This window comes from Caloenas nicobarica, chromosome 3 (assembly GCF_036013445.1).
Source record: "Caloenas nicobarica isolate bCalNic1 chromosome 3, bCalNic1.hap1, whole genome shotgun sequence".
In the NCBI taxonomy this organism is placed as follows: domain Eukaryota; kingdom Metazoa; phylum Chordata; class Aves; order Columbiformes; family Columbidae; genus Caloenas; species Caloenas nicobarica.
In genome coordinates this window covers 27,015,350-27,040,469 of record NC_088247.1, presented here as the reverse complement: position 1 = coordinate 27,040,469, position 25,120 = coordinate 27,015,350, and the positions used below count along the sequence as shown (strand labels likewise).

General features: G+C 40.7%; 1 protein-coding gene across 2 annotated transcripts; it reads right to left on the bottom strand.

The window, feature by feature from the left end:
* Window positions 1-304: 304 nt before the first annotated feature.
* Window positions 305-25,097, bottom strand: BEND6 (BEN domain containing 6). Of its 2 annotated transcripts, none has more exons than XM_065632088.1 (10): window positions 24,990-25,097; window positions 22,529-22,695; window positions 10,632-10,860; window positions 10,388-10,533; window positions 9,775-9,873; window positions 9,230-9,407; window positions 7,543-7,760; window positions 5,997-6,189; window positions 4,001-4,139; window positions 305-1,636 (listed from the first exon to the last, which is right to left on the bottom strand). In XM_065632088.1, exons 3-10 carry the CDS (start codon window positions 10,825-10,827, stop codon window positions 1,372-1,374), a joined length of 1,434 nt encoding a protein of 477 aa, XP_065488160.1. In that variant the 5' UTR covers window positions 10,828-10,860; window positions 22,529-22,695; window positions 24,990-25,097; the 3' UTR covers window positions 305-1,371. The 2 variants fall into 2 exon arrangements, with proteins under 2 accessions (XP_065488160.1, XP_065488161.1); XM_065632089.1 differs by having other exon boundaries at window positions 305-1,585.
* Window positions 25,098-25,120: the final 23 nt, after the last annotated feature.

Here is a 25,120-nt window from a genome sequence, read left to right as displayed (position 1 = left end):
GCTGTGCAGTATCAACCAGGACAACTTTAAGGTGTAAAGTGGGCCAACCCCTTCCCCAGCTGAAAATTACGAGCTTTATAGAAGCTGGCTTCAGAACAGTTATAAAGAAAAAGGAAAAAAAAAAAGTGAGAGAAAAACAACCCCCACCTTGCATATTAGAGGCTGATGTAAGAAAGGCCCACAAGACAATAAAGACAATAAAATAGAGCTAAGACATAGTAATATTTCATTTTATTTGATAGAAAGTTGCTTCAAAAATATGATTAAATATATACATTCTTATATGCTGTACATACAGGTACATATACAAAATATATATAATAGCAAACATCCTTCTGTTACATCTTACGGATGTTCGTTAATAACATGAGATAGAACTTAAATCGTATTTCATACCTGCTTTTCTCCTGATCCAATCTACAAGGAATGAGACATGAAAAAGGCTTGCAGATCACTTAGTTCATACCCCTGCCCACACAGAAGTCTTCTCCACAGTGCATTTTATGAGTGCATTGTTCTAGTACAGTTAGGTTTGCAGAAATATTGGGCTGGTCCTATGGACCTGATGTTCAGGGAAGAAGAGAGAGTGAGAGCTGCCGAACCAGCCGGGAACCGCAGCAGCAGACCTGTGGGAGAAGGCATGGCCCCCACAACCAAACAGGCTATCAGGGAAGACCCTTCCCTGAGCTAAGAGGGAACATGGCTTCTTGCAGTGCCTTTCCAGCTTTCAGAGGTTAAAAATGAGCTGCTTCTTTCTTGCAGACATCTTGAGAGTGGCAGTTTCATCGCTCTAAGAATGTTTTCTGTTTCCCAAGTTAACAACATCCTTAAATACCTATTTTATTTCTTCTTCTCTGCTCCTGTGGCTTTCTGTGCTTTCTAACCCAGTGCTGGTCATAGTCTTCATTTCACTAGGAAATTTTTCTATTCTCTTTTCATAACTCTGTATATTTTTGTATTAATATGCAATAACTTTCTCTGATCAGTAAAGCAGTTTTCTACCAGCTGTCAAGGTGAAAGCAAGGGGATTAAGGTTCCTCTTATATATTCTTTTGGTATTTCTTTAAATAATGTTGTTTTGGGTTTTTTTTCTATCTAAGGGGAACTCTTATATTCTTCAGAACAAGTTTATACTTTTTTGATTTACCGTGTAACATGCATATATTTAATAATATCTTAAAGCCAAAGATACTAATATGCCTTCATCTTTTTCTATGCTGTGGGATTTTCAATTGCTTGAGAAAATGGTTCTCAGACTTCTATTCTGCTTGCAGTATCTCTGTTCACTGTTGCTAGACCCATTTAGATATTATTTATTTTTTACCGCTCCTTAATCTCTGTTGAGAATTTGAAGTGGTATGAAATACCTTGTTATTCTTTGTCTAAATTCCTGAGATCCTGTGCGCAGCCCTGGTTAGGAGAGGGCGCTGGGGAGCTGCTGCCGAGGTGAGACTCCACCTTGGAGGTGGGTTTGAAGCGCTCCTGCTGACCTGGTGTGCTGGGGGCTGGAGGAGTCGGACGGCTGTCACTTTGCTGAATTTGTGCAATAGCAGCTGGTGAATCATCATCCTGCTGGTCTTGTGTGCTGGGAGGAACAGCAGAAGAGATGATGCCCTGAGGAGCAGCTGTTGAACTACTGTTGAGAGAATGTATAACTAAGCTTGAGATACTAACATTAAATGTGCAATTACTACTGTTCTTAGTTTTTGAGCGGTGGAGGTTTTTTATTAGCCAGTTAACTAGTTTTCTTCATACTTACTCCCTTTTCTTTGTTTCACCTCAGCCATATGGATCTGAGATGGTGACTTGTCTGTCTTGTTGGATTTGGCTCAAAATTCCATCTCTTGAATTGCAATCATGTTCAGGGGAAAGGTGGAGGAGGTGGGCAAGGAAGGAGGAGCAGCAAGGGAGGAGATCAAAAGTGCAGTATCGCCAGTTTTAAAAGTTAGTAACTTGTGTGTAAGTTGTTACTAGAGGTACTGCACTGCAGGATTTCCTCTTGACCCCTCTTCTGTCCTTCATTGCTGGAAGGTGAACTGAAGGAGGAACGGTGAGATCATGAGCACTTTGAAATTCTTCTAATTTTCTTACCGAGAAAACTTGTGTCATCTGAGTTAAAGGAATCACCACCATTAGCCTGATTACTTACAAAGTGCTTAAATGCTTTTACAGTGAGGAAATTCTTAACAGATGTAAAATTAATCCATTATAAATGCATTCTAACAAGTTTCCATTCAAGAGACACTACACAGGCAAATTCTGCATTGGTTTCAATGGATGTTGGACTGGATTTTACATAGGCACTTATGAATAACAGACATAATGATGTTTTTAAGAGATCAAGTTTAAACTGAAAGGTCTATAGGCAGTGTTAAAAAACAACCCAGAATTATTACAGTGCTAGCTTAAGATCCTCCTGTTAAGGCTTCAGGAATATTGTGTACATGAGAAGACTCAGGAATTAACATAATTTATGGATTCATCTGATGCAGAGAAACATTTAAAATATTTAAGATTTAATACTTTCAAAGAAGACAGGGTCTATGTTTCTGTGCTGTTATTTTTACCATCTGTGTCAAGGACAAGGAAAAAAACTACAGTGAGTCAGTGCACGCTGTATATTACAAATACAGAGGACCTTTGTTTTATGAAGCCTTCTCATCTCTAGGAGAAAAGCATTAACATAGTAAACTGTATTTTAGCCAGGCTAGTACATTTGTTTGTTGTTTCCAGATGGGAAAACCTGCGGATTCCTCCAACAGATATTATCTGAGTATTTCTCAAGTAGTAATTCACAGACCACTGGTGGCCCATGGAGTACTTCCAGGTGGCTTAGAGAGGAATTCTTACAGCAAAGCACTGCTATTACTAATGCTTTTCAAACAGTTGTGTCCTAACAGTCAAATATCTTGGGGTGGGGTTTTCTGTTGTTGTCATTATGAAGTGCCTTACAGTTGCAAATGTGGATTTTAAACCATGCATGAGATAACTGAACTAGGAAGAAGTAAAATATTACTTCAGTATGGAAAGTCTAAGTAAGGACAAATCCGTTCTCCTTGTCTCACTAATTTTAATCTCTTATCCTGTTCCTTGTTAATCCCTGGGAGAGGCTGAGAGAGCTGGAGCTGTTTAGCCTCAACAAGGCTCAAGGGGATTTTATCTATGTGTATTTTTTCACTGTGAGGGTGGCTGAGCACTGGCACAGTTACCCAGACAAGTTGTGGAGTCTCCATCTTTGGAGATGCTCAGCCCAACTGTACATGGCTCTGAGCAACCTGGTCTAGGTGACCCTGCATGGAGCAGCAGGGGTTGGACTTGCCAACTTACAGAGGTCCCTCTCAACCTCAGCTATTCTGTGATGTATACTTTTGGTATATATGGAAACAGTGCTGTGCAAATAGCTGACTTCACTAATGCTAGGGATGAGTTCAGCAATTTGAGACTAGTCTTGTTCACAAGGTAAGAACACCCATACTAAGCAATATGTTATTTAATAATTCCTCTGTCACAATAATTTAGACTCTTCTGGCAGTAGAAGAATGCTAATTGAGCTCTCCTACAGTACTTTTAACAGTAGGTACAAAAGAGCTGTGATTTTCTTTATTTTTACTTGTGGGTTAATTGAGGCACAAGTGACATGAAAAAGGAATTCACTGGTCTCTGGAGAGCCTACACAGAATAAGAAGAAAAGTAAATAATACCCAATCTGAAATAGATATATTGATCAAAGTAACTCCATGTGTTTACTTCTGGATTCTCTTCCTGTAATTTAATAGCCACATGCTGCTTTGTCTAGAATGAACAAATCTTTTTGTGATGTAATGTTAAGCTGGACTGCTTCTGTACTACGTACGTTTGGTACAAGGTTATAAAAATACTTATCTATTCGGCAATGCGTATATGAACATGCATCTTCATGATAACATTGGTTTTAGATTTTGTTACCACAGGTTAACACATAGAATTACACATTGCAGGCTATGATTTTTTTAAGACTTACCAAAAGCTATGCTTCTGAAAAGCACCTGAGTTAAGATCTTTGCTTAAAATTGGCTTCTTGGTGCAATTGTTCAGTTTTTGTCCCATCATTCGCCTAATTAAAGCATCATCTGTGTTTGGAAACAGCTGTTTTGTGATTCCTGCAAAATAAAGAGATGACATAGATGAGGCTTCCAGCTCAGAGAAACAATAGATGAATGATCTAAAATGCATTTCTTGCATCTTTGAAATTTCCAGCTACTTCAGCTTAAGCTCTAGTTACTTCACCGCCTTCAAACACTACTTCATAGATACTGTGTGCACTAGCTCTTGCTTTTCTCTTTGCCTTCCATGTTGCTGTGCCTGCTCTTGGCAAGCTCCACGGGAATTCCAGGGCCACAAGGGCTTCCCGTAGTGAGTGATCTGTGCTTGCTCATCTCCTCTCCTTTTGTTCTGTTCTTGATCAGAGAGTCCTATTTCCATCCTCGTAAGTCCTCACGCCTCTTTATTTTACAGGTTTTGTTCATTAATTTTCATTTGCAGCTGATGTATCCTTCCCTAAAAAATTCCCTTCTGTTTTGCCAGGCTAACTTTTATTGAATGCAAAAAAACCAAACAGGACTTAATATCAGGAATGTGACTCCTGGTCTCCTTTTCTCCATCATCTTCCCTTCCTTTGATTTCCCCCCACTTTCATGTCATTTTGAAGTCTTATAGTTCCCATTTTCTTTAAATAATCTGATCTACTAACTAATTTTCTACAGTCCTAGAACTTCCAGCCTTCCATCTTATTTTTCTTCTTCTCTTGTATAATGTTGACATTTTTCTATTTGAATTCAGCAGCGTTCTCATTTCCCTTAACAAACTTCTTTGACTTCTCTACAGGGTCCCCTTTGTCACTGAATTCTCTGCACCGTGCTGCATTCAGTGTCCTGATGATCTTCTCTGCTTTGGTTTTCAGTTTTGCGTAGACCCTTACGCAGAATCCACTTTTAGAAAAGTCACTAGCAGCTCTTGGAATCATAGAATCATTTAGGTTGGAAAAGACCATTAGGATCATTGAGTCCAACCGCTCTTCTCATCCCATGAAATCTTTTTCATTCCTCTCATACAATTGAAATTGTATCATCTTACTGCCTTTAAATCTATTTTCACCACCTTACACAGTCTTTCATTTTCTCTCTCTTGACTTTGGGCCTTTTTCCTCTAGCTAGGCTCTTAGGAAAAGAGGTTTCCACAACTGATAACTTTTGAAACTGTTGGCCAACTTCAACAAAACCAGATCAAGGTACAGGAACTGGAGCTAAGCTGGGAAAGGAACCAAGAGAACTGGGTAAGTCCAGGTGAATGGCAATGGGCGAGGGATTCTAGTACAGGAATTTAGGCTATGTTGTTCAAGTATTAAGATATAGGTGTGTATCCAACGAAAATCAGGCTTCATGTGCTAACAAAATACTATTTTCTTTAAAGCTGCTACTTCCATCTGAAATTGTTCTCTTTCCTATGCACCAAACATTTTTTGCCTCTAACCTAGGCATAAAATGAATCTTGTTTGCTTCTCTGATCACTATTCCTGTCTTCTCTACTTCTTGTCTTATTTTGCCTCCAGCACTATTTAAAATGTCAGAATTCATAACATTCGCTAACTCCAGAATATAGCAGACATTATTTCACATTTGATCCAAGTGTGTCCTCTCTTTACCTTCCCCTATCTGTTAATTCTCATGCTTCAAGTTTGACTGTTGTAGATCAACCTTTCAAAAGCTAAAAAAATATATATCACTGTGCTGAGTAGCCACTCAAGTAAAAACCACAAATTTCACACAACAGAAATACTACTACTGAGCATTTCACTGACACTATTTGTAACAGATGGGTAAAGTATGTAGCCGAAGAAGGAAATATAAAACATGTTGCACATCACCTGAGCAGACCAGCTGTTAAGCATTAGAGCCCCCCCTCAGAGAAAGCCCTCTGGCAAGTCAGTGCCACGTTCAGTAATGTTAACAAGTCATCACCTATGATTTCCTGAACTTCATTCTGATTCATTGCTGGTTTCGCCGCTTTATCCTTTGAAGAGGACGACTTTGCACCTGTGAGGCTGTGTGTAGCCATGTATTCATGTGTATAAAGTGCTTGCATCAAGTCATTTATAAACTTTTGAGGTTTGCTCTTGTTACAAAGTGCAATCTGCCACTTTTCGATCTTGAACTGGAAAATAAAATTGGTAACAGACATAACTATTGCAGTTCTCTAGAAATATTATATAGTATTACCTCCGAAATATATTTTTTACAATTTTCTTTTTTACAAAAAGACCCCTACAATTTCCAAAGGAATTTCTGCAAACTGAGTGCTTGAGATCAATGCTAAATTTGCATACCACTCAACATTTGCAACTGTAGCTGCAGGTTGATTTTTTTTTTTTCCAGAAGCGTGTGTGGGGCAAACTAAGGACCCCTATTCATCCTAGCGAACACTTCACCAAGCAATCGTTATTACTCACTCGTGGAGACAGGACATGTTCAGACATATCTAAAACCTTCTGCTCGCACCCCATGTGGGCTGGCTGTGGTCCAGTGCTGGCCTGGAATCCGTACAACCTTGGGAGCGTGGCGCTGCGCCCAAGCTAATATTCCTGCCTCCGAGCAGACGTGCCCAAAGAACTGTGACATCTGGTCCTGGGCTTCGAGAGTGACTTCAACACACAGCAGTTGTACAGCTTAAGCATATGAACTTTCCTAATGCGCAATTTTCAGCTACCTCTATTAAATAAGGCTCGGTTGCTTAGAAAATTAATTCTTTTTATTTCTTTGGAGATGTTAGGTCAGATTTTGTATATTGCAATATTCAGTCAAAACATCATACCTGGATAATTCTCCATAGATTTCATTGGTTTTGGGGACCCCATGACAACGCACAAGAATGATTTCCAACAACAGGCATGACTTGGTGCATAAGAATCTTTATATAATTTGCGAGTGCAGAAGCTGGCATTATTCTTTTGGTTGGGTCTTTATATTTTCCATGTACAGCCTTTATGCCTGAGATTTCTTAATTATGCTCTGTTATAATTACAGAGAAAACGGGAGCATCTTTATTCAGTATCTCTCTATAAATGTATTTCTACTTAACTGCTGGCCAGTGTCTGGAACAAGAGCAGAATCATACCATCCTCGATGGACTTACTAACAGTTTAAACAGACTGCTGGTATTTTTCTTAGATTATCTCTGAAGCACTACCATTCCCCTCTGGCATCCAAAGCATTAGGCTGGTAGTTATCCCTGGTCTCAGTATTTTCTTCATGCATCAGCATTCTGCCCTTAGTCACTGATGTGTAAAGCCACCGAAACCAAAGTGAGTCTGAGAATGTACCAGCACACTGAATTAAGTCTTGGTTTCTCATGGAAAGACCTTTCTGCATAAAAGGAGCTCATTAGTCACGTCATCAACTGAATGATGATAAAATGATTTTTACTGATGCTTATTTTTTTATATTTGTTATACTACAACAGTAAAGTTTGTACTGTATAAAGTTTTAATTTTTATGCCTTTTAACTGACCTGTTTTTCGGCCTGTTGCTCCTCGTCTTCCACATTCAAAGTCACTGGTGAGCTGGCGTTACTATGCACAGCCACATACGAATCTGCTAACGGGTTGGCAGCTGCTTTCCAAACAGCATGGGAAGGCAGACTGGACGTAGATGATGTCACTCCTCCTTTGAGCAGCACTTCAGCCATCCCTACCAGCTCCTCAAAATGGGTGACTGCCTGTGGCAACACTGAAATCAAATGGAACATGAGGGCTAAAATAGTAATCAAAGCTTTCAGACTCTAATTACATAAGCATGTGTATTCTTGTAATTATGTTCCTGTCATAATGCGAAAGAGTCAAAGTAGTCAGCAAAGATGCTTCAATGTGCTTTTTTCCTATTCTCTCAAATGTTTTCCTGCCATTCTGCTGGCCTCATCTGTGAAGATCTGGCCTCTCTTTCTAGAATAGATCAGTTCTCTGCAAGGCTAAGAGGAATCATTAGTTTACACCCATCATGGCACTAAGCAGGCTATTTGTATTTTTTTTCTTTTTGCTATCTCAAAATCTCTACAAGTCTGTAAAGTTATTGAATATGGGCTAAGTAATGTTATGATTTTTTTTCCCTTCAAATAAGTTACGTAGACTGCACAGACATTTTTCCTCTTTTTCAGTCTAAGAGAATATAATTTAATTAACCTTTGCTCCAAGTAATATTTATTTTCAAACATAAACTTTGATAGCATCCATTAAGAAGAATCAATTCAGAGCAAAAAGGATGCAAGGGATAAAGAATCAGCAATGTACAGAATCACTAAATTACAGAAAATACTAATACAAGTCCTTAAGATGCAAGGCAAATGGACTCAAATATGTAAGAGAAGTTGACAGACACTAACAAAATGTTTCAAAATAATATTCAAAAAGGTGGAGATGAATGATCCAAAGCAAGTGGAACAATATGTGGAATAGAATCAGGTGAGCAATGGACCTGATAAGCACTTGCAAAATCATATGACAATAAAAAAAATAAAAGAGATACTGGGGTGTCTAGGGATGGTATGATGCAGCTGGCAAGGGAATTAGCAAATGCTCTTTAAACCTTATTCATTCACTAATGTTTTGAAATTTTGGATTCAGTCTTTGCTGCCCCATAGTGAGGGACAGGGCAAGTAAGAGGGGCTTCAGAGATGATCACTAAGTGATACTAAGTGATGAAGGATTCATTTATAAAAGAATAAAATGCTTCACCTCTGGGAAAGGGCTAAATTTGTGGCACCTGAGACTAACTCAGATTATCAATAATGAGGAAATACCAAACTAATTAGAAATGAAACCATTCCAGAATAAAGAAAATTCTGGTAGATCAAGAAAGACTAGTAATAAATGAGGTTAGTTGGACTGGTCATCGGAGTGTTTGAGCTTAGCCAAAGGTTATTTACAGCATACAGAAATGTTCTCTTGGGAACAACTGACAGCATTTAGACAGATTTTTCCATTTCTAACTCTATGATTGCATGGCCTCTGTGTAAGACAGTTTTTTCTAAGTGCTGCTGGAATTAAATGCTGCCATGCATCAAAGGCTTGATGCTCATGGCAGGCCTTGACCATGTCAAGTGCTTCAGCATCCATAATTACCATCCAAATAGTCTCTTACAAATCAAGCTTTTCATGACCTTCAGGCTTTCCTCGTCATCAAAATACTTCCCCTGACTTTACCTTGAAGCATCACCAGGGACTGCCTTAGACGGCAGTTTTCTCTCATGGTGTCTGTCAGCTTCCTCTTGAGACTTTTTATTTTGGCACACAGTTCTACCTTGGATAGTTGAAATAAAGGCTCTTCATCATCACTGCTACTTTCACTGTACAGAAACGTGCTTCCTGAATACTGTTCTCGCTGAAAAAAAAATAAAGCCATGCTATCTAGAGCAACGACAACATAAAATTAAAGCATTAAAACTAACATTCAAATATCTGGCTAAATCACAATATTCTCTTTGTACACAGAATGTATAGACTCAGTCTATTTTAATAATAGCTGCTACTAAACATAGCTGTTACCGTTTCTATTAACATTAAAAATATCAGTGTAATACATAGCTGTTACGTATTTCTCCCTCTGTTCTCTATTCACGAATTTTCTAAGGTAGTGTCTTTCAGAACCATTAACTTCACTAAAACAAATCTCTTATGCCCCCCTAAACAAATACCTTTTGGTTGGCCTTTGCTTAGTACATTAAAATTGCTCAAGATGAGACATCTACCTGTTTGTTAATTAAAGATGTTTCAAGTTGACTCAGGATGTTGGCAGAAGCAGATGCCTGCAATGATTTCTTTCTTTTTATATGCTTCATAATCTTCTCCTGTAAACAAGAGCATAATAGTGCCTTTGCATTCCTGTAGAGTCTTTCATTACAGTATCTCATATTATCTCATACAGTATCTTATAGTATACCATAAACTTATTCACTGTGCACTCAATATTCATATTATTTTTGAAAAATATGTTTGTAATTTTATTATTAAGTTTATAGTTTCTTTCCCTACGTTTTGTCACTGCAGATCTTAGCACAATGCAAAGCTCAGAAAACCTGATCCCTTCTCTTTCTTATGCCATGGTCAGATTTCTGTCTTATGGGAGAAAATGTAAAGGAGCTACAGAGCATCCCAGGTCTTAGATAACACTTCTCTAAATAGCGTAGGACAAAATCTATTGGCCTGTCTAGTTATTGTGCTGCAGTACCATGTGAAGACTGCCTGCATTCCTACCTTTACTATACATATTTTGTGTATTATATTGTGAAGAATCAATAGATATAGTCTCTCTCCTTCCATTATGGGCCTACCATTATCAAGCACATAAAGACAGAAACTCACCTGCTCTTTATCCAGGTCACTGTCCTCACTTTCTGAGAATATCATTTCTATCCTCTTCCTCTTGCCTTTTCCAAGGACTTGTATTTTTGTAATTTCATCTGCTTGTAATATCTTCTGCATCATTTCCACCAGCTCTTGAGGGTCATCTGCAGTGATGAAAACAAAAAAAGACCAAAGCACAGAAAATCACCTTACAACTAGATTAAAATTTCACATCAGACAAATGCTTTGGAACTGTGCTCACCACTCATATACACAACTTTCACCAGGTGCTTTTCTGTCTTTCTTTCGCCCACAGGCCAGTTTACTAGCACGTGCTCATTTGGTTTCACAAGTCTTTCTAGTTCTTTGTCATCACTGGGAAGGTCCTGTATCCATGAAGTCTCTCCAATTTGCAGTGAATTATCATTTACAAAATCAAACAGTGTGAATTTTTTCATTGTTAAGTGGTTTTCTTGTCACACAGACGCTGCCTGTAGGACATCATAGGAAAAATAGCTGTTACCATGTCATGCCACAGGAATGTTACAAGAATACTTTAAAAAGCCCCAAACAACCCTCCTGTTCCTGGATCTTGGTAATTTCCTTGCATGAAAATATTCCGGATAAGGAAAACCAGGCAAGCAGCGTGTTATATCTGCCCTGAAAGCTGGGAGACAGTCTCCTCAATACATGCACATCAAACAGTTGTCTCCAGAACTATGCAGAGAAAACAGCTCTCACTCGCAGGGCCCTTGCTTCCCTATTACTGCCATGCCTAATACATCTCCGGGCTGGGATCTCTGTTACTGCTACATTTGCCCCAATAGAAGTTTTCAGTCTAGCCTCTAGCTAAAAGATACTGGTGTGATGAAAACTTACCCTAGAATGAAGGAAAGCCCTAGTTATACGTGCTGTGAAGAGGGATATATGACTTACTGGGCTCTACTATTCATCTCACGGACAGCAAGATGTACAACCACAGAAAACCAACTCAGAACAACTGACTAGGTGAGGTGTGACACATTCTGGCAGTGGAAAACTTGACGTACAAAAGAAATGACAGGCCAAGGACTGGAAGAGAGCTGAGCTGCTTCATGAAGAATAACAGCAACAAGGAGAACCCAAACCCAAAAATACAGCTAAATCCTTTGCTTACAGAAAACAATATTTTTTAAAGCAAAGGACCATTTCTGGGATTTTAAAGCACTTAAGTTCTACACTGGGAGAAGGGAGCAAGTCATATTTCGTGCTTTATTTCTCTAATGAAGTTGATATGCCTTACACAAAAGTGTGAAATGTAGCATAAACTATAAAACTCTACTGGTAATTAAAGTTCATTTAAATGTTTCCATTATACTCAGAGAAGATATTTTCTACTTTAAAAATTATTAAATCACATAAACCAAATTAATAAAAAATCTGATTTTGTCAAACCTTGATCTTCTTTCCAACAAATGTATGGTTTAGCCTATCAGTTCACAGAGGTGAAGGACTTTTACAGAGCTGAAACCTCATGAATTCCCAGATGTGACAGCATGATTTGTGATTTACTTGGCCTCAATCAGTCGGAGGCAAATTACTGACTCACGCAGAGGCTGTCAAAAATGTAACTCAAGAGCTAGGAAAGGAGAATTACATGGGGGTATTATGTCAAAGTGAGAAAATCTGGCTGCAGTGCTCTAAGATGCAACGTCAATTTGTCCGCAGAAGCCCAGCTCACCACTATTCACCGTGCCTGTGCTACGCCTCAGCAGAGCTGGCTTTTCACACAGGGGTGAACTTGTTAATTTGCGAAAGACAGCTGCACCCCTGTCAACATGTTTACTGATACAATGAGGCAAGCAGCATTAAAAATTGCCATTAAAAAGAGTATTAAATCATGCATTTATGCAGAATGTGTTCAGTGTGATAGTAGTAGGATTTGTTAAGTACTGCCCTGCTGAAGAAAGGAGACTGTGTTTGCAAGAATTCACATTAATTTTCTTTAAAGAGAGTTAGAAAGACTGGGAAACATCCATTCCATGTAAATTCTGGAGAGGAAGCAGCCTGAATGTCTATGCCTAGTATGAATCACCAGAGGCCTCATTCTGCCACCGATCTATGCTGAGTGGATCCTCATACCACAGACAGGGATCATTCAGATGAATAAACATATAGACAAAGCAGAACCCGAAGGAAAGTTTCGGTACTGACCTCACTAGGGATAGCTGAGGTCCAAACTGAAATAGTATGTTTGTTCTAACAACAATTTAAAGCAGCTCGTACGTGCAACCACATTGACCATCAGTATTTTTCTGTCTTTTTCAAACTGCTTTTGAGTATATACCCCGGTCAGCTTAACATTTTGTATCTGGCACGAAGATGTTAACTTCTACCTCTGATCAAGCCAGCACAGCAATCCCCATCACCCGGTTCTTCGATTCTCAAATGAAGTACTTGGAGCTTTCCCCTCCTTGGCCCTTGGCAGCTGCGAGCTGCTTCATTACTCTCCTAAAAGCCCACATAAGGTCAACAGAGTTGCAGCAAAGTTTGAGCTACCAGTGTCCTAAGACTAAAAGCTGATTGACTGATTTCTATATATTTTTTTTATGTTTCCCTGCAGTCCTTTAACAGTCTGTATGTTGTTTCTGATTTTGTATTGAGACAAATATTCTCTGAGCCATGGGACATGCTTGTGGTCTGTGCTCGTGCAGGGTTAGCGAGCCAGCCCGGGATTTCCGGGGCTGCGCTGAAGGCGCAGGCTGTTCGCAGCATGGAGGGTACGCGATGATTGCCACAGCACAGGGGCTGGTCACAAACACACACTGTGCCAATGCTGCACATTGGTAGCAAGTCCAACAGATTTTTGGGAGGTATCAGATTTGCATGTATGTTATACAGGCTGATGAAGTCAATGGACACGCGAACTTTTGGATGTTTGGAACCCATGACAGCAGCCTGGTGCCACTGGTGGACACTGTGAAGCACAGGGGCAGCAAAATCCCTCACACAGTCTACGCCAGACAAGCACCTACATCCATGAAAATCCATCCCACCACCCAAAGCCAGGGACAAATTTTACCATGGTCATGGCAGGACTCGGAGCTCAGCAATTTGTCTACATTATCTATAAAGCTCTTTTGAGCTGTGAAGATTCTTGCCTGCGGTGGGAGGGTGTACTAGTGCTACAGCTAAACTGACTTCACCGAGAGTCTTAACAGCTGCCAACTTAAAATATAAGCTACACAGAATGCCGAGAGACATAAGGAATGGATTTCACAAATAATCATGGGAGGAGGGATGGGGTAGATCACTCCTTTAGCTCCCAGCAGGAATCTAGAACCCTCCCGGCAGCTTTCTGAGGCTTGTGCTCGGTCCTGTCTCTCCTGTTGCTTTTGGAGGGACCGAGGCAGGAAAGCAGCTGTGGGGCAGCAACAGGGACTGGCCAGGTCCCATCTCTCCTGCTGCGGCTCTGCTGGGCATCACCTCAGCTGCTCGCATTATACATAAAATAATGGAACGATTACATTGCCAAATAAAAGGAACAGAGTGCGATAGTTGATTAGTAGTATTTTTCTGTTATGGAGCTATGGCTTCAGCTCCCCCAAGAGACATTATTCAAACTAAGTCTTTTCACAGAATTTATTGTGACAACCCATGGGCCTTGGGGATAATACCAAACTGTCTGCTGGCATCATCTAGCAAGTGAATAAAGGGAATGGAAAGGTAGAACAAAATGTCTTTAATGAATAAAAGGAACACTAAAATAAATACTGCACTTACTGGAAGAGAAGTCCCGCAGTGTTTTCTCACCCTCTTCTCCCACTGGAGTCAATGTGAACCTTGTGTGAGTAAGGACTGCTCCAGATGCCTCCCTCTAAACTATTTCCTTTGCCAAAACAGATCAAAGGCAAAATATATTGTATCATCAGGAAAAAAAAAATCTTGGGGTGGGATTAATCTCACCAAACTTTTACTGCCTTAAAAGTGAAAGGTTGTTTAGCCATGTTTTGCTCAGTCACTGCAGAAAGAGAGGTGATTCATTTCACCCTGAGGCACGTATCTACAAGACAGTGGATGACTTACTGTCTGGGAGAGCCTGTTTCTCTCTACTGACTATTCAGTGACTGTACAGGGGAGGTATGCCTCCTTATAGAAGCTGGCTTGGTCCAACCCATCCTGTATTAGTTTTTCTGTTTTGAAGCTGTAGGATAGATTCCTATAGACCTTCTGCTGTAGGAAGCCAAGAGGATGGAGTATGAAGTCTGTTAAAGCGTATCCAGTTCTTTGTTTTAAATCTTTCTTACACAGTTTCGCAAGTCATCAAGTAAGATTTCTGCTACTGAGTGCTTTGTTCAGTGGTTTAATTGGAAGATGTATGTGTGCAGCTACTAACCAGAGACAGACTTACATGACCTTTGAAAGCCACTTATGTTTTGCAAGTTACTTAATTCTGTTATACTCTCCATTTGAAAACACTAACTACTTATTTGAAAAGTACTGAAATGCAAATTTATGATTAATCACTGTTCTAAGACACAAATCTTTTTCTAAAAGCAGGTAATTTGTAGAAGGGGCAAAAAAAGGAAGGAACCATTTAATTTTAAAGGAAACATTAACTGGCCTCTTAATTTTTACAAATATGTTAACACCTCACATTCTGCACACATGCTACAAATTTGCACACAGAATAGTTACTAAGCAACTCAAAAAAACCAGAACAAAAAACCAAAACAAAACATACAAAAGTCTTTTAAAGACATATGTCACCCTTTGCCTGACATAGTCTGTTCCATTCAGCTGGAGAGGTGGCAGATGGCATGCTGAGATCATTATTTCTCTTTCCTTTCAGTAAACGCAGTGTAAAGTATTACGAATTTACAACATGAGACTGTAGGCCTAGTCAATGGGTCCAATTCTGCCATGGTTTAAAATATGGCTTTGCCATGGATTTCTTGTAGATGAGGTTCTTAAGGACATGATTTAGTGGTGGGTTTGGCGGTGCTAGGTTAAGTATTGGACTCAATGATCTTAAAGTCTTTTCCAACCTAAACGATTCTATAAAACTGTACCATAATCATGCAACACAGATCCATAATAAAGTACTAATATCTTGTATTGTCTATCCTGTAAATTCAGCCTTCAATAATCCCAGTTTTCCTTGGGGAAAAAAAACCAAAACAAGACACACCACCTTTACTAAGCTAGAAATTAATCTATCTTACTCAAACTATTTATTTCCAATACAGCGTAATGAGTGGTAGTCACAGATTTGGTTCGTGCTACTTTGACTATGGCATTTTACATTGAACTTGTGAGGACCTAAAAATACAATGTTGGTGTAAAACTCTTGGGCTACACTGAAGTCTCTAAATTCCCAGCTCTCTGTAACAAATTTATGATGGAAAACATGACCATATTTAAATACGTTACATGCCCCATTGTGGGTTCTAATCTTGTTCCCCTGAAACCAGTGTAAGATTTATTAATGATTTCACTAGAATTAGGTACTGTTGGAAGAATGCAGAAGTGTTGTTACCGCTCAAAAGATTTACAGTGTGATACCTTAGTCATTTTATGGGAAAAAATATGACTTAAAAGCACAAATCTGCTGCTTTCAGCTGAGAAATAGAGAGTACAGATTTTCCAGAATCATCAGTATCACTGTGTTCCAAATTCAGCTGGAAATCTGGGGGAGCATCTATCAGAACATTACTGCAACTTTCAAGACTATAACTGCACAGAAACAATCTCACTTCCACAGGAAGAATAGAACTACATGATTTTTATTACTGATACCAAACAGCTCACTTCCTGACTGGAGATTGCTATCCTGCTGTGACTAGCTATGAAATAATCTGAGGTACTTTTTTAAGAAGTTATGCAATTCATGGTAAAGCACCATCTTCTGCCCTTATGTACGCAGATTATCTCATTGACTTCAAAGCCTCAGCAGCATTTACAAGCCACAGGATTATACACAGAATTTGGCCTATACCTTGTCTCACATACTAAAATTGATTTGAGTGGCCCAAGGAATTCATGAAGCCATTACTATTTTTCACAGTAGTGCCCCCCATGCTGAGAGTTTTAGCAACCCAGAAGTTCTATAAAATAACATTAACACCTAAATATACCAAAGCCCTTTGTAGGACTGTGGCTTAAATCAAAAGCTTGAAGAAGTTTATTGGAAAAGCCCTGACTTTTGCACCAAACCATTGATTTTATTTGTAATACTGAGTGATAGGAAAGAATGAATAATTAATTTATTAAGCAGGTGTATATTTAGTAGGATTAGAAGTACTAAACTTTTGCTCTAATTAATAATTTATTAAACTAACGGTAAAACATGGCCTACATTTCAGTAAGTTCCAAGATAGCAACCTGGCATCATTATTGGACTTTCAGGACAGGATTCAGCTCTAGATTTAGATGCCTACATTTAGGTGTCACTGGTGCACTAGGTATCTAAGTTATCACTGTAATCAGTGGAGATCTAAGGATCAATTTGGCTTCCTAAATGTAGGCGTCTACCACCAGTGTCCTCTGGTGTTATGCTTTGCCTTCAGCTGCTACTCCAGAAGTGCAAACCTCCCGCAGGTCTTTATCACAACTGCTGTCCCTCTGGAGATGTCTCAGCTTTGAGCACCTCCCAACAGTCACAAGAGTCAAGCCCCTATTGAACATATCTCACATAGGGCCTAGACCCTCCTCCAGGTTCATGAGAGTGGTTACTTACTCCGGACACCTCAAACGGCACTAAACGCATACATTTAGGGAAGCAAATTGTTCTTCAGGCTCCAATGATTGAGCTGAGTTTAAATAGGAGCTTAGATACCTCACATGCCTATAAACTACATACATTTATTTATCTGTGTTTTAATCCTACACTCAGTGAAAGATCCACATAAAGATAACAAGATGCCAAATAAGATGCAGGAAGTTATCTTAATTCTACAATGTAGATTAGTATCTTTATTAAATAGCTATTGCACAGCTACAGATGGAAAACTAATCCCCACTTTCACCTGCTTGTTCACAAATGCCATGCACAACAAAATGTATTAACATGCAGACCAACAAAAATAATTTTATTTATTGAACTGGATGAGATACCTAAGCTACAGGAATTTGAATATCACGTGAAAGCTATTTCCATGCAGGTTCACATATGCAAACTCTTAGAAGCAGTAAGTAGCCTGGGAGAAGAAACAAGTCAGCATGGCTCTGTGGAGTCTACCACGTGGCTACCCTCATTCTGATCTGGCTTGGGTAATTCAACGCAATGCATCTTAAGAGCTCTCAAATTATGAAGGTTAAAGACCAGTGATGTATTTGCATATTTTGCCTAAAGATGTTTATGGCAAGGCAGAATCACTAGGGGTAAGTTTGACCACATGCGAATTTGTGCTGAAGTGGAAAAACTGTGCACTTTATATAACAGCCAAGCTCTCAAACACCCTTTTCCTAGAAGGCTGAAAAAAAATATTAGATGTACTTTCCATATGCAACTAACGTAGTTTCAAATTGGACTTGTTGAAATAAACCCATTGATAACCTGGTGGGAAAGTTTATAAGAAAGACATCTTACTCTTTTTTAAAGGTGGCAAAAACTATCTTATATCTTTCGATAATCTGTGCTGCCTCAAAGCATTACTATCGGTGACATTCTCTCTTCAACTCGAAGAGCACAGAAGTGAAATAGCAGCTAAGGAAATTCCAGGCTTGAGCTCTGGTCTGTATTTAATAACCTAGTGGCATCTTAACTATCTCTACTCGTGTCTTTATTGGTTGTCATAGGTGAGTGATAATAGATTAGAAGTCATGCCTGGTTAATACTCAAAGTGCCTGCTCTTTTACTCCAAAGCTCTTCCTCAATTGCTCTGGTTTTGCAGCATGTTGGTAGGAGGGGTGAACTTGATGATCTCCAGTTAAAAAAAAAAAAATTGCATTACTATTAAAGGTCATGAGCTAGAACAAGAAACATACACATTCTCTTACTCCAGAGAATATTACTGCAACGAAGAGTGGTTGTGCATGTACTAAGGAGAATTGACAGAAAGGCATCCTCCCTGCAAGGGTAACAACCTCAAACCTTATTTAGAGCTATTTTTTTCCCTCCTGCAAAATTAAATGTCTTTTTAGTGTGTGTAGTTCAATCTAACTTCATAAATTAATATAAGAGCTCAACGACCAGTGTTGTATACTGGTCTGAAACAATCCTTAAGGAACTTCCAATTATATACATAAAATACAAATGAAGTGCAATTCCCTCCGGGATGCAAGGCCACATTCAGATTGACAACTGCTACATTAAACACTGCCAAAAATGAATACAGAGCAAATTTTAACCAGGACAAAAGGGCATATCACTGCTGTAATAGTTAAAAAAAAAAAAAAAAAAAAAGAAGCCATAGAAGCTTTAGCAGTATATTTCCATCTAGGCTCAATATCAGCCTCTGTCTGCAAAGCAAATCGATGCCCACAGAATTCCTGCCAGCATTTTTCCAGCAATGCCATAAGCCGTGAGTGCACAACAGGGATCCACCCAAGGGTACTGAGGGAGCTGGCGGAGGTGATCACCAAGCCACTTTCCATCATTTATTGGCAGTCCTGGGTAACCAGGGAGGTTCCAATTGACCAGAGGTTAGCAAATGTGACACACATCTACAAGAAGGGCTGGAAGGAGGATCCAGGGAATTACAGGCCTGTCAGCCTGACCTTGGTGCCAGGGAAGATTATGGAGCAGATCATCCCGTGTGACATCACACAGCATGTACATGACAACCATGTGATCAGGCCCAGTCAGCATGGATTTATGAAAGGCAGGTCCTGTTTGACCAACCTGATCTCCTTCAATGACCAGGTGACCCACTTAGTAGATGAGGGAAAGACTGCGGATGCTGTGTACCTGGACTTCAGCAAAGCCTCTCACACCATTCTCCTGGAGAAGCTGGCAGCTCATGGCCTGGATGGGTGTACTCCGCGATGGATAAAAAACTGGCTGGAGGGCCGGGCCCAAAAAGTTGTGGTGAATGGAGCCAAATCCAGTTGGTGGCCGGTCATGAGTGGTGTTACACAGGGCTCAGTATTGGGGCCAGTTCAGTTTAATCTCGTTATCAATTATCTGGATGAGGGGATTGAGTGGAGCCTCAGTAGGTTTTCAAGTGACACCAAGTTGGGTGAGAATGTTGATCTGCTGGAGGGTAGGAAGGCCATACAGAGGGATCTGGACCAGCTGCATTGTTTGGCTGAGGCCACTTGTCTGAGGTTTAACAAGGCCCAGTGCCGGGTCCCACAGTTGGGTTACAACAACCCCAGGCAGCGCTACAGGCTCGGGGAAGAGTGGCTGGAAAGCTGCCTGGCAGAGAGGGACCTGGGGGTGTTGATTGACAGCCAGCTGAACATGAGCCAGCAGTGTGCCCAGGTGGCCAAAAAGGCCAACAGCATCTTGGCTTGGATCAGGAATAGTGTGGCCAGCAGGACCAGGGAAGTGATCGTCCCCCTGTACTCAGCACTGGTGAGGCTGCACCTCAAATCCTGTGTTCAGTTCTGGGCCCCTCACTGCCAGAAAGACGTTGATGTGCTGGAGCAAGTTCAGAGAAGGGCAATGAAGCTGGTGAGGGACCTGGAGCACAAGTCTTGAACTGGGAACTGGGGCTGTTCAGCCTGGAGAAAAGGAGGCTGAGGGGAGACCTTATCGCTGTCTACAACTACCTGAAAGGAGGCTGTAGCATGGAGGGTGTTGGTCTCTTCTCCCAAGTAGCAAGTGATAGGACAAGAAGAAATGGCCTCAAGTTGTACCAGGAGAGGTTTAGATTGGATATTAGGAAAAATTTATTCGCATAAAGGATTGTGAAGCAGTGGAACAGGCTGCCCAGGGAAGCAGTTGAGTCACCATCCCTGGAAGTGTTTAAAAGTCATATAGACGAGGTGCTTAGGGACATGGTTTAGAGGTAAACTTGACAGTCTAGGTTAACAGTGAAACTCCATGATCTTAAAGGTCTTTCCCAACCTACATAATTCTATGATTCTAACTGCATGGCTCATACTCCATTTGATTTACATTCAGTCTAATCAACAGAGGTAATCAAAACATGCAAGTTGTGCCAGTTGACGAACCTGCAAAATAAGGTCAATTACCTCTATATACATAAAGGAGGCAGAATTTGGTTTTACATGGTCACGCAAGACACGTGCAGATGGTAAAATATTCCAGTCATGGGGGGCTCTAGTCTGCAGTACTGGAATCACAGTTTGGTCTTGGGTAAATTAAACAACCTTTGCAGTTTCGCTTTTATTATATTATATATATATATATGTAGTGTATATATATATAATAAAGATAATAATAATACATATTTATCTAATTTCAAGGATACTGTGGGAATTAACTAATGCTAGTGTGCCTTCCAAACATACAAAGCACTGCATAGTGCAAACAAATTAACAAGTTTTGCAAAACAAAGATTTGCAATAACCTTGCTGAATTTAGAACATACAATTTCGTATAACAGTTTTTTCATGTGACGCCTATATCAAGCTGGAAATTCTTATTCTTTCAGCTGAAGAATGTATTTTATAAGGTTTAATCATCTACTAGAAACTCATACAACATCTTCTCATACATCATCTTAAACTGCTAAAAAGCACACTGAGGACAGCATATAACCTGTGCATTAGAGTATTGAGAGGGAAAGTCAATTTTTTATAGAATCGTATAATCATAGAACAGTTTGGGTTGGAGGGGACCTTTCACTGAATGAAGTTGATAATACTCAGACACTACGATATTTTCTGTATTTACTTTGCTTGCTGCTTTGTTTTTTACTGCATTTACTTAGGTTCCACTTTGATTAGAAGAAAACCCCAGATATTTTGTTAAGAGGTATTAGATTATTAGAGAACCCTTCTAACCAGTTAAGTAGTCATTTAAGCAGAATATTTTACTTAATTTTAATTAATTAGTAGAAACACAGTACTCAAAGCATACCTACATACCAGTGAAAGGAAATTATCTTACCCTTCTGCTTACTTAGCAACTCTTTTGAAATCATATCATGTATCTTATCCTACTCTTATGTCCACATCACCAGATCTAGCATGTGACCTCTTTCCTTTGGCTCACTGATACAGGGAGTCTTACAATTGTAAAATGAGGTCCACAAGGCCTCAATCTGTAGGAGCAGAGAGGTGGATTCTCAGAGTCGACTGCCCTCAAATCCCATAGCTCATACTGGGGGAGGTCAGCAGTTCTCTGCAGACATGGTTTCTCCACTCCAAGCACCACCGTACTTTCTTTTTGCATATTTTTTTTTCTCCTTTCCATAGTACTCAGGTAGAATTTTTAGTTTCTTTTATAATAAAAAGAGTTGCTGAACCTTATGGAAATTATCAAGGAATACGCACTAGTCCATAGATTGTACTGCAATTCTGCAAACAGCGCAAAAGTAAGGGAAGAAAGTATCTCTGCCTTCAGCTTTCCTGGGCAAGATTGCTAAGTCAGAACAGGTTACCATGAGAGACTGGCTGAAAGAATATTCTAGGGCAATACTGCCTGGTGTCCCTGCAGGAGGGCTACTGCTGCTACAACACATTCCCTGCTCAACTCTTCCATTAAACTGCAGAAGTTTGACATAGTAACTGTGCTGTTCCCCTCCCTAATGCAACTTGGGAATATAGGTAAACAACTGCATTCAAGAGTGACTGCAACCAGAGGAACATCCTCCCCTCCTGCCCTGTCCCTTTCCACTGCAAACGTTTGCTGGTCGCCTCTTTTCTGTGGAGTCTCTGAAGCAGAACTTTCCTTTTTCATCCCTCTGCCCAAGTACTTATCAGCACCTCCTCCCTCAGCATTGCTCAACTGAAAGGCTGCTTCCAAGCCTCCTGCCCAAAACTTCAGCTATGCCCATGACTTTGTCGCTGCTCTGTTTCCCTGTGAGACTCATCTGTACGATGCTACCTCCCATCTTCTCACATCTCTGCAAAAGTGCAAGCCACATCATGCATACCCTGAAATGGTAGCAGTACCCCTTATTTATTTCAGGCTCGGAGGCGACTTTCTTAGCTTATAAAAACCCTTTGGGACTTGGTTCAACCTCTCGACCATGTACATCTCTCTTCTGACCTGCCTCGCCATTCCACACACTCTTGCCACCATTAATATCAAGACTCCGTTACCTTGTTTTACTTCCTCTTCTCTGAAATAGCTTCACCTCCTGGATTCTCCTTCTGAGGTCAAATCTCAGCTGAGAGCCAACGATTTTGTTTTAACCTTCTCTCTTCATTCCTTTTCTCTTCTCTGTTTATCATCCTTAAGATTTATGAAAAGTTCCCCAAAAAACATTCTGCAAAAAAGCTTATATTAAAAATGCTATTAACATAAAACTTAATTTCTCTTTATTACTATTTTGAGGAAAGAAATTTTGCTTACTTTTAATGTGAAATAACTTCAGTAACTTAAAATTTACTGACCATGGAAGTAATATTTTAACCACACTACCCAACCTCACAGTATTTAACCAACACAGAGCAGTAATGAATATATTGAAAGCCACAGCAGTGGTTTGGTATACATGTGAAACAGTTCGCTCAGAAGCCTGGAGCAATAGCTCTCTGAAAATTCATGCATGTCAGCATTTCTTTTGCTGAACTGTATTATCTTGTGCATTTGAAAAAAAAGAGAACAAAACCAAAACTAAGCCATTGTCATGAAATTTATTATATCCTTTTGGCAAAATATTATCCTCAAGACACCAATGAGCTCTAAGTCTTAGAAGGGGAAAGCTATAAACCTTAAACTAAAAAGCTAACATTAGAGATTTGTCAGTCAGATGTTTTCTATGCACTGCTATCGGAGAACAATGTGAAAATAACTGCTCCCTCTCAGTTCTCTGCAATTTACTATGCAGTCACTGCTGTGTTACATTTTCTCTACTACTCCATTCTAAAACAATAAATCAGTGCAGAGCAAAAGGCGTCGAAAAGTTTCCTGCTCCTGCAATATGCTGCGGTGGAGCATCACACCAATTTGCTTCATGTAACAGTGAGGTAACGTGAACTGTTCGAATGATCTCCAGGTAATCTGCATTAAAACCATTTTACTGCAGTGTACTGCGGTGTTAGGAAAGATTTCAATATTGCGTCACATGATGCAACGCAACCTTATTGCATTTGTCAGTTCCTAGGCAGCCAGGGAAAGCTTTAAATCAAAGGCTGCAATGAAGCAACTTCCCATCTTACAAAGTAATACGACAGACTATTTTGGCTCACTGTGTTGGCATATATTATGAAGTGATACAAAATTCCTAAAATAAAATATTAGAGACATAAAAGCCAACATATTTTTTTCTTTCTTTACTTAGCCCCCAAACCTCATGTCAAGGGAATTGTTAAATGAAAAGAGATCTCTCTGTCATTAAGGGTAAAGTGTTACAATGTTATTAGTTCAGAGATAAATGAATTTTAGTCTTCCAGAGATCATTTTTCCTGACCTTATTTAAGCTACAATAGATATGTTTCCCTCTCTGTCCTTCCAGCTTGCATATTTTGTAGTTTAATTTAAATTTGCACATATGCTTTTCTATATAGTTTTATGGCAGTCAGGTAAAGCAGTAACATTTCAGTGTTATTCCAATGTTTACAGAGATTTTCATTATTTCTGTAAAGTTTCGGAAATGTTCCTCTCATTTATGTGCTCGTGTAAAAGATACATGAAAAAGAGTGTGAATTTTATCACAGATTAACCCCAACTTTTTTCCCCAGTAACACAGACAACAATATGTTGGAAAATATTACCTGGATGTATTTGCAGCATGTGATTGTGTATGTGTGTGTGTGTGTGTAGTAGTAGTACAAGGGAGTTTAAAAACTACATTTTCAAAGACCTCTGAAACAATCTTTGAAAGTCTGGAGTATCAGCAAAGTGAGAACTACATGGGTAGTAATAAGCGGCGGAGATAAACTCCTGTTATTATCTGCATTAGCAACCTGCACACGCCGGGATTTTTATGGTATATGCGACGCATGAGCTCCAGCAAGGCGGTGAAGAAGGGCAGAGGAGCTGACATCTGCTGCAGCACGCTGGCTCTGTCCTCGGGTCGCTCCCGCCGCAGCGCGACCCCGCGCCAGCCGCCTTCTGCACGGCTTTCACCCGGGAAGCGTCCCGGCGGGCGTGCGGACCACGCACCGCCCGCGCAACCAACGAGCAGCAAACGCCGCGTGTGCTTCAGTGCACAGCCCGGACGAGGGCTGGTGCTGTCCCTCCCGCTGGCAGCTGCCGCCTAGATCCCAGCACCAGAGACACGGGGCAGCGCGACGCAAGGACCCCGATCGCCTTCGCAGGATGTCTCACGTTAACGCTTCCCCCTCTGCGGCGGCTTCGGCACGAAACCGGCCGCGACCGGTGCCCCGGGCCCGCGCTCTGCTGGCCTGCAGCCCCCGCGGCCCCCCGCCAGCGCACACACACCCGCAGGGGCGATCGCGGCCGCGACCCCGCGGCCCGCCGGGCGCTGCCCCCCGCGGCGGCGGGCGGGGACAGGCGCGGGGGCGGAGCGGGGCGGCCGGCGGGCTCTGCGCCGCTCCTCCCGGGGGTCCCCGGCCCGCGCGGGGAAGCCAAGCCGCCCCGCCCGCCCCCCGGTACCTCGCAGCAGCCATTTTCCGTCTCCCTCTGCAGCAGCTCCAGCGCGTGATGTCACCGGCCGCCCCGGCCAAGTGCCAGCGGCGGCGGGCTGCGCCGTGCTCACTCCTTCCTCCCTCCGGCGGCACCGCCAC